The sequence below is a fragment of the Megachile rotundata genome, chromosome 16 (assembly GCF_050947335.1).
Source record: "Megachile rotundata isolate GNS110a chromosome 16, iyMegRotu1, whole genome shotgun sequence".
Lineage (NCBI taxonomy): Eukaryota > Metazoa > Arthropoda > Insecta > Hymenoptera > Megachilidae > Megachile > Megachile rotundata.
Window position 1 is genome coordinate 7,880,057 of NC_134998.1, and position 17,325 is coordinate 7,897,381.

General features: G+C 39.4%; 1 protein-coding gene across 4 annotated transcripts in view; it reads right to left on the reverse strand.

Annotated features, from left to right (window-relative positions):
• dnc (phosphodiesterase dunce) overlaps nt 1-17,325 on the reverse strand; it is a 437,944-nt gene that overhangs the window by 354,185 nt on the left and 66,434 nt on the right. Inside the window, exon 1 of one of the 4 annotated variants that reach the window (XM_076540893.1) lies at nt 7,258-7,508. The exons of the other annotated variants lie outside the window; for them this stretch is intronic. Coding sequence (XP_076397008.1) covers nt 7,258-7,493 — 236 coding nt within the window. The 5' untranslated portion in view covers nt 7,494-7,508. Of the gene's footprint in view, nt 1-7,257; nt 7,509-17,325 lie in introns of those variants that run through there. 4 annotated transcript variants of the gene reach the window in all.

Sequence of the window (17,325 nt, forward strand, 5' to 3'; positions counted from 1 at the left end):
AATTAAGCGAGGGCAGCCAGCGCAGGGGAAAAAAGCTGTTTTCAATGCAATATCTTGAAGGATTGTTTAATATTGATGGGCTGTTGACGGTGTCCTGTTTCGAATCATCTCTCTTGGATAATTGGTATTTGTTTCCCGATAAAAGAAGAACACTGGAACATTGGAGTGCCCTTTATTTGTGTAATTTAAATATTTTATTCAAAGATTTGCTTGTTGCTGAAAGGTCGAATCAATCAGACGGGGTCAAATTTTAATATGTTCGAGTCGCATGTAATCACGTGAACAGGGTTGCATTAACCTTCTCTTAGATCATCTTGTTTGTTAAGCAACAGACATTTTGTGAAACAACAGTATGTTTTTATTTTAATAATTTTTATTTGCAAGGTTTCAGAATATGAGTCTTGTTACGTGTCAAAATGATCCATTGTGTCACTGTTCGTAATAGATCACGTAATGCAGAAAAAAAAACAGATGCAGTACAGTGAACAAGCAGACGAACAGGAAGGAATGTGTGAAATGTCGAAGAAACACAAAAGGGCGGTACGCAAAGAAAGCGAAGAATGTTCAGTCATCGAATAAATGGAACGCCGTATCTCACACGAGTTCTTGCATAATAACCTCTTTTTATCTGGACTTCCCGTTCGAGCGGGAGCGATCGGGTAATTTTATCGCGTGAAATCTTCGGGGAATTGAATTCAGCCTCAACGAGCTACTGTCGGTTCCATTTTGTCGCTGGGCTTCACCGTTACATGCGAAATTCGGTGAAAAAGAAGAATTGTTCGGCTTAGTCTGTGAAACTTTTTGACACGTTTTGTACGAGATTTTCTATGGGAAAAGAAGCTTTGTCATTTTTTGAGGAAATGGAAATACAAGCTTTTAATAGGGAGTTTGTGTGGGCGTTTCTTCTGATCTTCTTGTTTGACTAGTTGTAGGGTCATTGTACTTGTGTAAACACTCATAGTGTTATTCAACTTGAATGACGAACTGATAGTCTCATTCTACTTGTTTGACCACTCACAGTATCATCCTCTCCTGGTTTAACAAACTGACAGTCTCATTCTACTTGCCTGACCACTTACAGTCTCAATCTAGTGGTCAGACAAACTGACAGTCTTATTCTACTGGTCTGACAAACTGACTGTACTATTCCACTGGTCTAACAAGCTGATAGTCTCATTCTACTTGTCTGACCACTTGCAGTCTCACTCTACTAGCTTCACAAACTGACAGACCTATTCCACTGGTCTGACAAGCTGACTGTCCTATTCTACTGGTCTGACAAGCTGACAGTCTCATTCTACTTGTCTGACCATATAGAGTCTCACTCTACTAGTTTGACAAACTGACAGTCTTATTCTACTGGTCTGACAAACTGACTGTACTATTCCACTGGTCTAACAAGCTGATAGTCTCATTCTACTTGTCTGACCACTTACAGTCTCACTCCACTAGCTTCACAAACTGACAGACCTATTCTACTGGTCTGACAAGTTGACTGTCCTATTCTACTGGTCTGACAAGCTGACAGTCTCATTTTACTTGTCTGACCACTTAGAGTCTCACTCTGCTTGTTTGACAAACTGACAGTCTTATTCTACTGGTCTGACAAGCTGACTGTCCTATTCCACTGGTCTGACAAGCTGATAGTCTCATTCTACTTGTCTGACCACTTACAGTCTCACTCTACTAGTTTTACAAACTGACAGTCTTATTCTACTGGTCTGACAAACTGGCTGTCCTATTCTACTGGTCTCATTCTACTGATAGTCTCATTCTACTTGTCTGACCACTCATAGTCTCACTCTACTTGTCTGACAAGCTGACAGTCTCATTCTACTTGTCTTACCATCTCCTCCAACTGTATTTGTCTTATCCCTAACTGTACTTATCTACTTGTCTGACCACTTACACTCCTCAGCCACGTATTTAACCATATACGTCTGAATCTACTTGTCTGATCACCTGCAATTCTTATCTATTTCTATGGAAACTGTTATACAAAAAGTTTGAGAACAAATATCAATGCTATCGGTTTGTAAAGATCAATTTCTGACATCTTTAGCAAAACACTCCCGATGTATATCTGTTAGAGATCACCCGAAATATTGGCGGAATTTAAAGGGTAGCAAAGGTTGAACTGTATTTTCTTTGTATTAAGCCAAAATGATGACGCAACGTTCCCAGTAGCTTTATCTCCATTTCATCCGAAATTCCGAGAACGTGCGCACATTCCTGAAATTATTATCGGCGACACGATAGCTTTTCACGATGATCGCGAAGATAAAGCGATCCCGTAGGGCCGATCGGAACCGCACGTCATGTGGATTGAGAGTGCCACGTCCCCATCTAAATGCACTTATCCGTTCTTTCGACTTCCTATTCTTTGACACTTCAGAATATAGCTCTGAAGCCACCGTTTATCGATTTTCTGCGTCGAGTTACCATTTTTTTTTCGGCAAATACCCTCTGATTTTGTAAACGATTCGTGTTCGTATTAAAATTCTATTATGTGTATCGAATGAAATTTCAACAAAGTACCTTTATGTTAAATAAAATCTCATTGCACACTGTAATTTAACAATCTCAGTCGAAAAAGAATATCCGACACAGCAGTACATTTGTTCAGTTGACCGAAAGAATAACCAATAAAAGCACTGCAGTATTATGGTGGGATTTTACGATCGACAACAAGAGGAACAACGTGATAATATCATTCGCAAATCAGATACCCAGTATTTTCTAATATTGCATCATCTGCAATACCAATTCTGTTATACGATAATAAGGCATTGGAGAGAAGTGTGCAAAGGGTCATTGTGCAAAGTGTTTGCGTCAGATGCTCATTATAAAACAGTTATGCAACCCTGCCTGCAAATGAGTTGGACGAATCTCCGTAATTTATCGATACAATGAATTATCTCCGGGAATAAAATTTGAATAACGAGTGTTTTGTGCGGTGGCTGCCTACGTCAGTGCATATCTACTTGTCTGACTGAATAAGTCAGTTTATTTATTTGGGTGATGAAGATCTTATTTAGTGATCTGACTACTTGGTATACGTTATTTACTTGTCTGGAAATAGAGGCACCTTGGCTGACCATCGGAGTCCATATCTACTTGGCTGATGAGATGGGATTTGGATTATCTACTACGCTGACCATCTAGGACTCTGTATAGTTGGCTACATCTGCTTGCGAAGGTTTCACTTTTACTTGTCTGACCATAGCATAGACCATGCTTACTTTCCTGACAACCTGCTAGACCGTATCTACTTGTCTGACCACCTCATAGACCGTATCTACTTGTCTGACCATCTTGAAGACCATATCTACTTGTCTGACCACCTCGAAGTCCATATCTACTTGTCTAACCATCTTGAAGACCACATCTACTTGTCTTACCACCTTGAAGACCACATCTACTTGTCTGACAACCTCGTAGACCACATCCACTTGTCTGACAACCTCGTAGACTACATCTACTTGTCTTACCACCTCGAAGACCATATCTACTTCTCTAACCATCTTGAAGACCACATCTACTTGTCTGACCACCTTGAAGACCACATCTACTTGTCTGACCACCTTGAAGACCACATCTACTAGTCTTACAATCTCATAGACCACATCTACTCGTCTCACCACCTCGAAGACCATATCTACTTGTCTGACCACCTCGAAGTCCATATCTACTTCTCTAACCATCTTGAAGACCACATCTACTTGTCTTCTACATCTACTATCACCTTGTCTTACAACCACCAGAAGTCATCTACTTGCCCAACTACCCACATCTTGTCTCTCTGTCACTTTTATCCATCTACAGCAATTTAATCAGCTACCTCCACTGTTTTATCCATGAATTAAGAGAAAATTTCTGAAATCCTTGTACCAGTTTCTCCACGAGCACAACAACAGTCTACTGGGGAAAATAAAATTTTCCTGCAATTTAAATAATAATAGAGAACTTTCGACCGATACGTTCGCCGAGTTTTGAAATACGCCGTCCTCAAAGGATTAATCTACTTCGTATGGTACACAAACCAGCAGTTTCATTTCGCGGGGACATCGTTGTATCTCTAAGGAACGTAAACACATTTTCCGACGTTCACGTCAAAAATCCATTAGTGCAAGTCAAGAGACCTCGAGGTACCGACTTTCCTGGGAAGATTCTTCTCCTACGACATAACTCCTTATTTAGCAGTAACGGAGCGGTAAGAGACGAGTGTCTGCTCATACTTTTTTCCGCTCTTTATGAAACCTGAGAATCGAGGGCGACGCATGGGACCCAAGAAGCCTCACACGATTCGTCTTACTGCATCTTTCATCACGTTACGTTTTTCGAGGTTTAATTACCATAAAACGGAGCTTATGCAGGAATGTTGTAAACGGTAGATTGTTTAATACGGTGGATAACTGGAAGGTTCCCTGCAGATGAAGATGTCAGAACTCGTCTAACATGAACAAAGTAGCAACCCAACAAATCCATTCCCAACTTCCGCGACCCTTAACCTGCCCCGATTAATCTCCGCAAACGTACTCTGACAACCAAAAGGCTTGGTATATCTGGCAGCTGGTCGAAATTAATCGTCCAGGAAACGTTCGGACAGATTCCCGGGCTGTTCATTCCGTCGGCAAAGGTAATCCGCGCGAGAAAAAAGGGGAAACAATAACAAAATCTAACTAGTGCCATTCAACATAGCACGAAGTAACGTCATGGTACAATCTGTGCAGCCAACGAACCATCGATTTCGGGAAAATAGAATGCAAAAATTGGGAAAATTGCTCCGGAATATATTAAGTATTCGTCAGCAACCATTTAATCATGCATTTCGCGAATTTCAGTGAAGTGGACCGGTTGCATAATTTCAGGAGCCGGTTGCATAACTTCAGGGGCTTCTAATGAACCTTCGGTTGAAGCATGAGATTCTACATCGTGGATGTTGGTCGTCGTTAACTTAGTAAACTTCTATGATGAAAAGTGTCTTTTAAAAAATAATAGAGAAGAAAATTGAATGGGGCTACTTCGCGGTATTTTTGTTGGGATTAAAACGTGCGAGAGAGAAACTTTTTGTATGGAGCTTAATCGCTTGATACGAGCTGGTTAATCGTATAAGTGTGGCGCGGAAAAAAGGAAATGGGGGGATTTTATCCTATAAGCTTTCGAGAGCAGCATCTCCCAATCTATCGATCCCGAAACTCAAGGCTCGAGCGCTCGAAGTTTCGTAATACCGTGGACGTGTGCGTTCAACCATAGAACCGAACGGGAAATCGATGGCTTATAGAAAAGGGACGAGGGACAATGTTGTACAATGTCGTCTGACCACGTGCAAACGTAATTCAGACACTGAACACCTTACTATAATTCTACAATTAATAATTTTGCAATTATTAACATTTGTCAACTGCATATTTCATGAATAATTTATTCAATCTCACTTCCCGTTTATTTAACGATTGCACGTTTTGCACGATTACCTGAGAGAATCCCGTCATTTGACATTTTAATGAATTATTTGTACCATTCATTGCACAAAGAAAGAAATTATCCGCAGCAGCTGAAGCGCAGTTAATGAGGAAGGAATTCGATAAAAACTTCGACCTAATTCTACATGTCTGTCCACCTATGATGGTAATCTACTTTTATGACCACCCGCGGCGCGAATCTATCCGTCTCGACATCTAACTACCTGCTACTTGTCGGACCGCATGCTGGGTTGTTCTACAGGTCTGACCACCTACTGTCACATCCACTTTCTCGATCGACAGTTTATGTTCGAAGTTCTAGAGCTATTCTACTTGTCTTGTTGTTCAAGTTTAAACTGCCAATATCACAAGTTGTATTCTTGTTGGAGAAAGCTGAGGGTGCTTTTATTTTATTTGTTTGGTTATTGATTGCTTTTATTTGTTTATTTGTTGTTTATTTGATTAGCTGGTTCCTAGCAACTTATTTTATTACCTGGTCATTTTCTACTGATTTGGATAGATCGTCCCTATCTACTTGTTTGAGGATCTGGTCCTTATCTACTTGTCTGACCACCTGGTCCCTACCTATTTATTTGATTGCCTGATACCTATCTACTGGTCTAGTCATTTCGTCCCTATCTACTTGTTTGAACATTTGGTCCTTATCTACTTGTCTCGTCACCTGGTGTCTCTATCTACTTGTGTGGTCACCTGGTGTCTCTATCCACTTGTCTGGTCACCTAGTCCCTATTTACTTGTCTGCTCACTTGCATACGATACCCTTGTCTGTTCACTTGTCTCCTATTTACTTGTCTGACCACTTTGCTCCTACTTACTTGTCTGCTTACAAAGTCCCTATCTACTTGTCTGGTCACCTAGTCCCTATCTACTTGTCTGGTCATTTTGTCCGTATCTACTTGTCTGGTCACCTAGTCCCTATCTACTTGTCTGGTCATTTTGCCCTTATCTACTTGTCTGGTCACCTAGTCCCTACCTACTTGCCTGGTCATTTTGTCCTTATCTACTTGTCTGGTCACCTAGTCCCTACCTACTTGTCTGGTCATTTTGTCCTTATCTATTTGTCTGGTCACCTAGTGTCTCTATCTACTTGTCTGTTACCCAGTCCCTTTCTACTTGTCTGCTCACTTACATACAATACCCTTGTCTGATAACATGTCTCCTCTTTACTTGTCTGACCACTTTCCTCTACTTACTTGTCTGCTTACATAGTCCCTATCTACTTGTCTGACCACCTAGACCATATATAATCGTCTTATTACTTGGTCTCCACCTACTTGTCTGATCACTTGGACCCTGTCTACTGGTCAGATCACCTTGTCTTTATCTGCTTGTCTGACCAATTTTAACTGAACCACTTGTCTGAACTACTGCTACCTTGTCTAACAGTTATTTGCATCTACAGTTAGTTAGTTCTATCTACTTGTCTGACCAATTGTACCTAAACCACTTGTCTGAACTACTGCTACCTTGTCTAACAGTTAGTTGCACTTCATTTACTTATACGAATACTTGGTCCTGTTTTTCTTATCTGACCACCTAACATTATCTAATTAGTCTGATTTCGATGATCATACTTTATTGACCTGCTTAAAGTACGTTCTTTGCAATCTGATCTTAAAAGTCTGACCATGTTTCTACAATCTTTGTGTCTAACCATGTCTCTAATCTTGTATGAGCATGATGTATATATATTGATGTATATATATTGCATATGAGTATATCGAGTTATATGTCGAATTAAACATAATATATGTAAATGAAAAAATCCTACCTTCTGCAATGTGTAGGTGCAACAGGCCAGCTCCTCCTCGTCCTAAGTATAATAGCAGGCCCTCTAGCGTGGCCCACGACAGGCGCCGAGGTACGTCCCTGGTTCCTTTTTCCCCAGAGATGACCACCGCCGCTGCCAGGGCCGCTTCCGGTCCCGGGTATACCCGGATGAGGCCCGCTCTCGCTACACGCGCGTCTCGAGAACATCTCGCGTTTTCTGTCGTCGCACTTCATCATTTTTCCCTCGTTGCGTTTCCTCTTTTGCTCGTGGAAAGCCAACGAGGAAAAGAGGAGAACCCTCAGACAAGGGGAGAAAGTAACCGACGCTTGTCCCACTGGGAATCAACTTTTGCACCGAGCTCTTTTTCTTCGTAGCGTTTCTTCTCGTAAAAGAACACCTTCCTGAAGTTTCTTCCCTTTTTCCTCCAGGAATTTCACGAATCGATGCCGGAGCCTTGTTACACTTTCTTAATTATTTTATACGATTATATCTTATACGTTTTATAGATTCTCAGTACTGTTTAATTGACTTTAAAGAGGTCCTGTTGTACATGTCTTCGATTTTGCTTCTCTTTAATTTTAATTAATTTTCTTTCAGTTTCATTATGCGCTACTTTGAACCATCAGTTTGTGCCCATTGTTCTTCGTCTCCTTTTCTTATTTATCCCCTGAATTATTTTCTTTTCTGAATTATATGTATATTATTATTTATTTTGTACGCTGAAATTCTCTGGTAAAAATTATGATTTTCTGACTGACAGATTCAGGATCAGTTTTATGTTGCCTCTTGAAATGGATTTAATTTCAGTAAGTTGTTTAATCCGTTACTGTCGCGTTAACAGTCGCTTCGTTTTCGACTTTTATCACGATTGTGGCCCCCACGGGAGAGAAACTGAGATAAAATGGGTCCGCTCGTAAAATCCCTTGGTTGTCCTGTTATTTCTAACAAAGCGGGATTTTTTTTCTTCTCAGCGATAAATCCTGCTTCTTCGCTGGCTCTCGAAACGTTCGTTCTCGTTCCGTCGGTAGAAAAAGTCTCAAAGAGAGGTAAAAAAGCGATGTGTTGGTCCGTCGAAGAACAGTGTAAAATTTGTAAAGAAGAAAAATAGTGCTCGATCTATAGAATTATCTTAAGTGCTATTTGGGTGCAGGATTTCCAAAAGTGTACGTTCAAGTATCTCTTTCAATAACTAGATTATCAAGACGAAAAATACTGGATTTAATGTTAGATCATTAGTATTTACAACTTTCGTTTCACTATCACACTGTCGTAATTTGTGAGGTACCGATTCGTTAGTTGAACGTGCAGTTTGCTGGGTCACTTTCCTCCTCCACTTCCGGTTCCATCTGAAACTGCAGAACCATTCTTTTCGTGTGGATTCGATTGCGTAACCTCGAGACCTTGCCACGCTATGAAATCTGCCGAATATATTTAACAGTAGACATCCATGATTTTTGTTAGAAAGTGAAACAAGTTCTCATCACTGTTTCTACCAAAACAAATGTAAGAAGTTTCTTATAAATGATTATTATAAAGGAGTCCAGACATTCAAGTGGTCTATCGAACGTGTGCACTCCGCTTTGTGGCCACACAGGAAGATGGCCCCGTTTCAAAGGGGGTCGACTCAATTGGCCTGCAATCAGGGATGCAGCCAGAAACGCAACACCTCAACAAGTGGTTGAATTCCTGACTGGAATTCCTTGGCAAAGTAATCACGGCGAAATTCGCGAGAGATTCGGGGAAACGGCAAAGTCGATTTGGCGCATGGTGGAGGATTAACTCTCAATTTGGTTTATTCGATGTTACTTTGACGCTAGATTCGATCAGAATTTGCATAGAGTGTGGATTCAGTCGTGTTACGGTAAATTGGCTGGGCTGTGGCTGCAAATGAGGTAGTGGCCGGCTTGAAATGCTGTTGAATACGGTTGATCGAAAGGGGCACGTTAAAGAAATGAGGATAAAAATTTCAACCTTGGAATTATAGTGAAGAGTTATATAGCTGCGACAGGTTTTACATACGTGACGTCATAATATTTGATTCTAGAATGAGTGATTATATAATATATTACTATATAATTCGCGGTAATAGAATACATGAGTATACGGATGTCAACTCACGAGTTGGCACGCGATCAAAAACAAAGGAAGCCAGAATATGTGTATTGGGGAGTAGATTAATCTGGGGAAAACCCTAGGAAGTTTTAATATTGACATTTCCTGGGAACTATAAGTTAGGATACCCAGTTAAGATAGTTTCTAGTCTTTATAGGTCCAGACTACCAGATTCCCTACATAACTGAACAATTGGGGATTCTGCAAGATTACGAGTTTAGGAATTTTGACATCTAGCACTCGTGACGTACTTATGACGCACTCGTGATGCGCTCTTGATATACTCGTGACACACTCGTGACGCACACTTCGTAGGCTAGTAACACACTCGTGACGCAATCTTGAATACTAGTAACGCACTCGTAATGTAATCTTGATATACTACTGACGCACTCCTGACGCACACTTCGTAGGCTAGTAACACACTCGTGACGCAATCTTGAATACTAGTGACGCACTCGTAATGCAATCTTGATATACTACTGACGCACTCCTGACGCACACTTAATATACTAGTGACGCACTCGTAACGCAATCTTGATATACTACTGACGCACTCCTGACGCACACTTGATATACTACTGACGCACTCCTGACGCACACTTAATATACTAGTGACGCACTCGTGACGCACTCTTGATATACTAGTGACACACTCGTGACGCACACTTCATAGGCTAGTAACGTACTCGTGACGCAATCTTGAATACTAGTGACGCACTTGTAACGCAATCTTGATATACTAGTGACGCACTCTTGATATACTAGTGACGCACTCGTAATGCAATCTTGATATACTAGTCATGCACTCCTGACGCACTCGTGACGCACACTTGATATACTAGTATAGGACACCTATACTTCGCCATAGTCCCCAGAGTCTCCACAGTTCCAGACCCCTAGATTCCCTATATATCCACAGTTTCAGTCTCCAGTGCCAAGTTCGCTAGGATCTCCACAGTCCACAGTCCCTCGGATCCCCAGGTCCCCACATCCCCACATTCTCTACAGTTCCTGAATTCCCCAGATTCTCACAGTCCTCGGAATCGCCATATTTCCTAGCTTCCCAGAATCCCTACGTTCCCTCGGATCATCACAGTCTCTACTGTAGACAAGCCAGGAGTTGGCGCGTAGGTCGAGCCAGAGTAAAAGAAGCCACTCGCTCCACCTATCCACCGTGAACACTTCCAGTTACATTTCGGCAAATAAGAATAATGACCATAACTGCTGAACGCGATTCGCGCTATCTCGAGACGTTTGCCGACTGTCATTTTTGGTCTAATTGGTGTGCGAGGCAATATACCGAAAATGGCGTTCATTTTTCTACTGCAATAGTAGCTCTAAACAGCTGGGTCATGCGCCAACTCATAGGTTGCCATCGGTAACTAATCTGCGATCGCATTCAAGGTTGAGAAAAAACCTAACCTATCTGTAACTACATAGGTTATTTATTTAATAGGATATGTATCAACAATCCAATTAATCTCCTAAGTTACAGGTAAATGTTCGATAATAGGAATAAAATTCTTGACCCAGTTAAACAACCAAAAATTCATCGTCGTAAATTGGACAAACGTAAAAATACCAATGTCCCAATTACATGTCCAAAGAAAAGTGGCTGCCAGGTTTCGGTAACTGAAATAAAATGACATTTAACCCAGTTTCCAGGTTCAAAATCTTGTTATATCGGATAAAGATCAAAATATTAATCTTTCAATTAAATCTAACAGGATGGTCAGAGTTAAATATTCAATAGGAAGCAGTTCACCCCCGGACAAGAAATATAGTAATAATCCTCGAGAGATCCTAAAAAAAATCGGTTTCAAGACCGCGCCACCCCAAATCCCCAGTAAACGACCTGGAACCACTAACTGAACCACTCCCCGACGTTAAAAGCAGACTAATTCCTCTTTGAACAAGAATCTAATCCCAAAGTTACAACCTGGAATCCAATATTCTGGACGAATCTCGTTCAAAGTTCAAGATAATCCTCTCTTTCCATCAATGATTTTAGCTTTGACGGCGCCGGGTCATTTCTGATATCGTAAAAGTGATATAAAACGGGAGGGACAGAAATAGATAGAGTCTATGTCTCTAAAGCCTTAAATTTTTTGATAGCTGTATGTATAGATTTCGATGACTTCTATAGCTTGAATCCTACATAGTTAGATATATTTCAAGATTCTAAGCTTGTTAGATATTTATGTTAACAGATTCTGAGATAGTGAGATCTTTAGATCCCAAGTCGCTACATCTCTAGACCCTCACACCCCCCAGATTTGTACATTTCCAAATCTTCACATTCCCAAATCCCTACATCCCCAAATCCACACATCCTCAAATTTCTACATCCCCAAATCTTAACATCTCCACATATCTAAATTCCCAAATTTCCAGGTTCCCAAATTCCTACACTCCCAAATCCCAATAGCCCCAAATCCCCACATCCTCAAATTTCTACATCTTCAAATACCTAAATTCCTAAATTCCCACGTTCCCAAGTTCCTACACTCCCAAATCCCTATAGTCCCAAACCCCACATCCTCAAATCTCTGCACCCCAAATCTCTTATTATCCAAATCTTAGAAACCCTCCACCGTCAAATCCCCGCATCCTCGAATTCCTATAACCCCTATATCCTCAATTTCCTAAACAAATCCCCTAATACCTTGAATATCCAAAGACAGCACACGCCTAAAGTATCAAATCTATTAATAGAAATTGGTCCACAGCATCAATGCATTCAATCACAAAAGAAAGTCTTTTTCTTCAGAGATTACAAAGATACGCACAATTCCTGCAGCGATGCCGCAAGACGCACTGCAGAGAACAGTACAGGCGAGAAACGAGGGATTCCATCTTTTTTCTTCCCCCTTTTTTTCCTTCCCTCTTGAATTTAAAATGAATACCGCTATCGTGGCCGGCACGGACTTAACCTCGTTCCGGGTGGATTTATGCGTTGGGTGTGTTCGAGACTGCGGGACGTTGGCCTGCGCCACGATCGAATTCGTTTCATTGACGGTGAAAGGGTCGGAAGCGTGGAAGGAGGGACTTTCGTTAAAATGGCACCTGCCTGGCTTATTGACTCGAAAAGCCTGCGACTACTTTGTGATTTACGAAGGTTAAGTTTCAATGAACTTCCCGTGAACAAAGTGGCGGATGTTTTGGGGTAGAAAATTAGCTCTAATTTAATTTACGTTAAATCGTTGCGCTGTGATTTATCAGGTGCGTCAGTACTAATTACTGCAGTGTTAAAATAGACAAAGAAAGTTTAAATGTTATGTCAATCTGGTATCAATCGAATGTGCAAATTATTAGACTTGAACTCCAGATTGGAGGATATACAAAGTTTCAGTAAAATTGATCAGGGATGAGTGCGTCATGAATGCGTCACGAGTGCGTCACGAATGCGTCATGAGTGCATTATGAGTGCGTCACTAGTGTATCAAGTGTGCGTCATGAGTGCGTCACTAGTGTATCAAGAGTGCGAAATCAGTGCGTCACTAGTATATCAAGAGTGCGTCATGAGTGCGTCACCAATGTATGAAGAGTGCGTCATGAGTGCTTCACCAGTGTATGAAGAGTGCGTCATGAGTGCGTCACCAGTGTATGAAGAGTGCGTCACCAGTGTATGAAGAGTGCGTCATGTGTGCGTCACTAGTATATCAAGAGTGCGTCACTAGTATATCAAGAGTGAGTCACGAGTGCGTCACTAGTGCGTCGAGGTTTAACGCGTGAAAACTTAACGCGTGGAAATCTAGCGCGTAGGGAATTAACGCGTGGGATTCTAGCGGGTGAGAAAATAACGCGTGGTGATTCAACACGTGGAAATTTAGCTCATGGTGATTTAATGCGTGAGAATTTAGTGCGTGGAAATCTAGTACGTGGGAAATTAACGCCTGGAAATCTAGCGCGTGGTGATCCAACGCGTGGAAATCTAGCGCGTGGGAAATTAACGCGTGAGAATTTAACGCATGGTGATCCAACGCGTGGTCACGAGTGCGTCACGAGTGCGTCACTATTAGATCAAGAGTGCGTCACAAGTGCGTCACTATTGTATAACCAGTGTATCACGAGTGCGTCGCGAGTGCGTCACTATTGTATAACCAGTGCATCACGAGTGCGTCTCGAGTGCGTCACGAGACTCGTCAAAAAATTGCAAAGAATTAAATTGTTTGTACATGAATATTTTTAATGCGTATAAGAGCTTGACTTTTTTTATGATTATCAATAACAAATAATATCAAAAAAAGCTACAGAAAAACATGTAACATTGGACAGAATAAAAGTGCCCCACCTTCAATGATTTTAAACTGATTAACTCGCGCACCGAAAAATCAACACGCCGTTACAACAAACATTAATCTACTTTATTATGCCATTCATCAACGTCAAATCATCGATCAGAAATCGATACCGAACACTTGTCTTCCATTAAACGAATATTGGAATATTTTCGATATTGGGGGTCAAGAGAAACATTTGCAGAAATGTTAAAAATCTTTTTATGTAGTGTACAAACTTCTTTCAAATTCTGAAACATATTCTGTATCCAGACATCTGGATCCTTAGATATGCAGGGTCGTAAAGCACCCAATATATGATAAATCTATAGATTTAGTTTTTGAAGTCAATAATTAATTATAAATAATGTTATTAACCAAATAAATAATTTTTGCAAAGCTTGTAAAAGCATGAAATCTACAAAAATCAGAAAGCAAATTACGAACTTAACCTCAACACCTAGAAACCTTGAGAACTCTTGTAGCAAGGTTAAAGGTTAGGTAAAATGTTTGTTAACCTAAATATGTTTCCACATTGTGCAACAGCATTAAACTAAAGAATAAAGTCAAAGCTGTTGATAAAACACGATATAGCTGAACATCTAAGTCAACACTTATCGACCTTCATCGTGGTACATCGTTGCAGGAAAATAAAAGACGATTGCGTCTAAGGAAATCGCAGAAGTGGACGAGCAAACAGCCAGCATGAGACCAAATCAAAGATGGCCGCTATTAAATTGCAGCCAATCAAGCGTTCAGTTTGATCTGGCGTCCGCCTTGATGGCGACGCTAAACTGAAGGACTTTAGATAGATAGATATCTAATTTGACATAGTTTAAGCTTTTTTGTGTCTGTGTCATAAATTTCATGGTAAAGCTTTCATAATAATTGAAAATGTAATCTGTTGAATTTCTATGGTATTAATGTATTAGGCTAGGTTAGGTTATGTGTCGAGTTTCTATGATATTGATATTAGGCAAGATTAGGTTACCACTCAAATTTCTGTTGTATTAATATTAGTAGGCTAAGTTAGGTTTACTGTCAAGTTTCCACAGTATTAAAATATTAGTCTAGGTTAGGTAACCTGTCGAATTTCCATCATGTTAATATAAAGCTAGGTTAGGTTACAAGTCGAGTTCAACCATATTAATACTAAGTTATGTCAAGTTATTTGTCCTATTCCTATCGTGTTACTATTGTAAGGTTAGGTTATGCAACCTGTCCTATTTCCATCAAATTAATATAAAGCTAGGTTAGGTTACAAGTCGAGTTTCAACCATATTAACATTAAGTTATGTCAAGTTACTTATCCTATTCCTATCGTGTTACTATTGTAAGGTTAGGTTATGCAACCTGTCCTATTTCCATCATATTAATATAAAGCTAAGTTAGGTTACAAGTCGAGTTTCAACCATATTAACATTAAGTTATGTCAAGTTACTTGTCCTGTTTCTATCGTGTTACTATTGTAAGGTTAGGTTATGCAACCTGTCCTATTTCCATCATATTAATGTAAAGCTAGGTTAGGTTACAAGTTGAGTTTCAACCACATTAACCTTAAGTTATGTCAAGTTACTTGTACTGTTTCTATCGTGTTACTATTGTAAGGTTAGGTTATGCAACCTGTCCTATTTCCATCATATTAATGTAAAGCTAGGTTAGGTTACAAGTTGAGTTTCAACCACATTAACCTTAAGTTATGTCAAGTTACTTGTCCTGTTTCTATCGTGTTACTATTGTAAGGTTAGGTTATGCAACCTGTCCTATTTCCATCATATTAATGTAAAGCTAGGTTAGGTTATAAGTTGAGTTTCAACCATATTAACATTAAGTTGTGTCAAGTTACTTGTCCTGTTTCTATCGTGTTACTATTGTAAGGTTAGGTTATGCAACCTGACCTATTTCCATCAAATTAATATAAAGCTTGGTTAGGTTACAAGTTGAGTTTCAACCACATTAACATTAAGTTACCTGTCCTCTTTCTATCGTATTAATTTTAGGCTAGGTCAAATTAAATTATGTTAGCGTGATTCCAGTCACACTTGAATTTATTTTCGTTCAGTTCCCTACGTTCAATTAGATGCATAGATTAACTACACAAGATAATCTAACATAAATTAAGTTTTAACATAGATTAGATCTAACAAGACTTGTAACACCGTCGGTTAAGTTAAATTTAACTCCCTACGAATTTTCATACAACTCATCGCACGAAAACGGGAGTAAACTTGTTCAACCGAATCGATCACATTTGGCCCAAAAGGTTCCTTAAGTGCGGTTTCCAACGTCCGCGTCAGTAACACCGGAAGTACATTTCAGAGCCATTAGGACACAATCTCATTACGGCCAATCATCGTTACCAGGCACCCAGATAATTAAGTCCACCGACGTGAATCGGTGATCAAATTTTAAACAAATTACAGCTTGTTCACGAGCTCGTTTGATGGCAGCCATGTAACACGATCCCCGTTGAAATTGCGCCATTTTATTTCCGTTCCCGGCATTCCCCGAGAAACTCTGGCCCCGTTCCTTGGATTACAACTTGCCACGATTCTAATTACGTTCCGCTGTTGCTTCTCATTCTCGTATCAAGCACACTTTCAATGAATATGGTGGAACTTCAGTTAACCACTTGTTTCTGATGCTATTTTTGCTGATGAATTCTCAGTTGGCTGGCAGACCGTGATGTCTGAAGAGGATGAGGGAACTTTTAGGTTAAGACTCTTAAAGAAAGAAATATTTTAATAATTTAACTGGGATTAATATATCGTTGCATTATTGTAGTTATTACAATCTTATAATTTATTTTTTTTAACAAAAGTACTTGGTTAGGTTAGGTTATAATTTAAGTCTGAAGAGGATGAGGGAACTTTTAGGTTAAGACTCTTAAAGAAAGAAATATTTTAATAATTTAACTGGGATTAATATATCGTTGCATTATTGTATTTATTACAATCTTATAATTTATTTTTTTTACAAAAGTATTTGGTTAGGTTAGGTTATAATTTAAGTCTGAAGAGGATGAGGGAACTTTTAGGTTAAGACTCTTAAAGAAAAAAATATTTTAATAGTTTAACTGGGATTAATATATCGTTGCATTATTGTATTTATTACAATCTTATAATTTATTTTTTTTAACAAAAGTATTTGGTTAGGTTAGGTTATAATTTAAGTCTGAAGGGGATGAGAGAACTTTTAGGTTAAGACTCTTGAAGTACTTCAAAAGAAATATTTTTATAAATTGTTTAACTAGAACTACTGTATCATTGCACTATAATTGTCATTGTTATTACAATCTCATAATTTATTTCTATTTTTTTTTTTTTACAAAAGTATTTGGTTAAGTTAGGTTATAATTTACATCACATTAAAAATTGTATATATATTATACACATTACATATATTTATTTATATTTTATACAATAAAAATGAATTTACGTTTAGTACAAAGATTGAAACAATAAATTGAACCAAGCAGCAGTAATCTCGTGTTCCGATAAAATTTCAATAAACTCATCCACTCCGGTGTTTCAATTAATCATACACGTAAATCGCATAAAAACGGGATTTAAAAATAGCCATCGACTTCTGATCGTGAAAGCGAGAAAGTCTATTATGAAATGAATTTCTTTCTTCGAGGAACGTGCCGGTTAAATAGCGTCAAGCTCCGCTT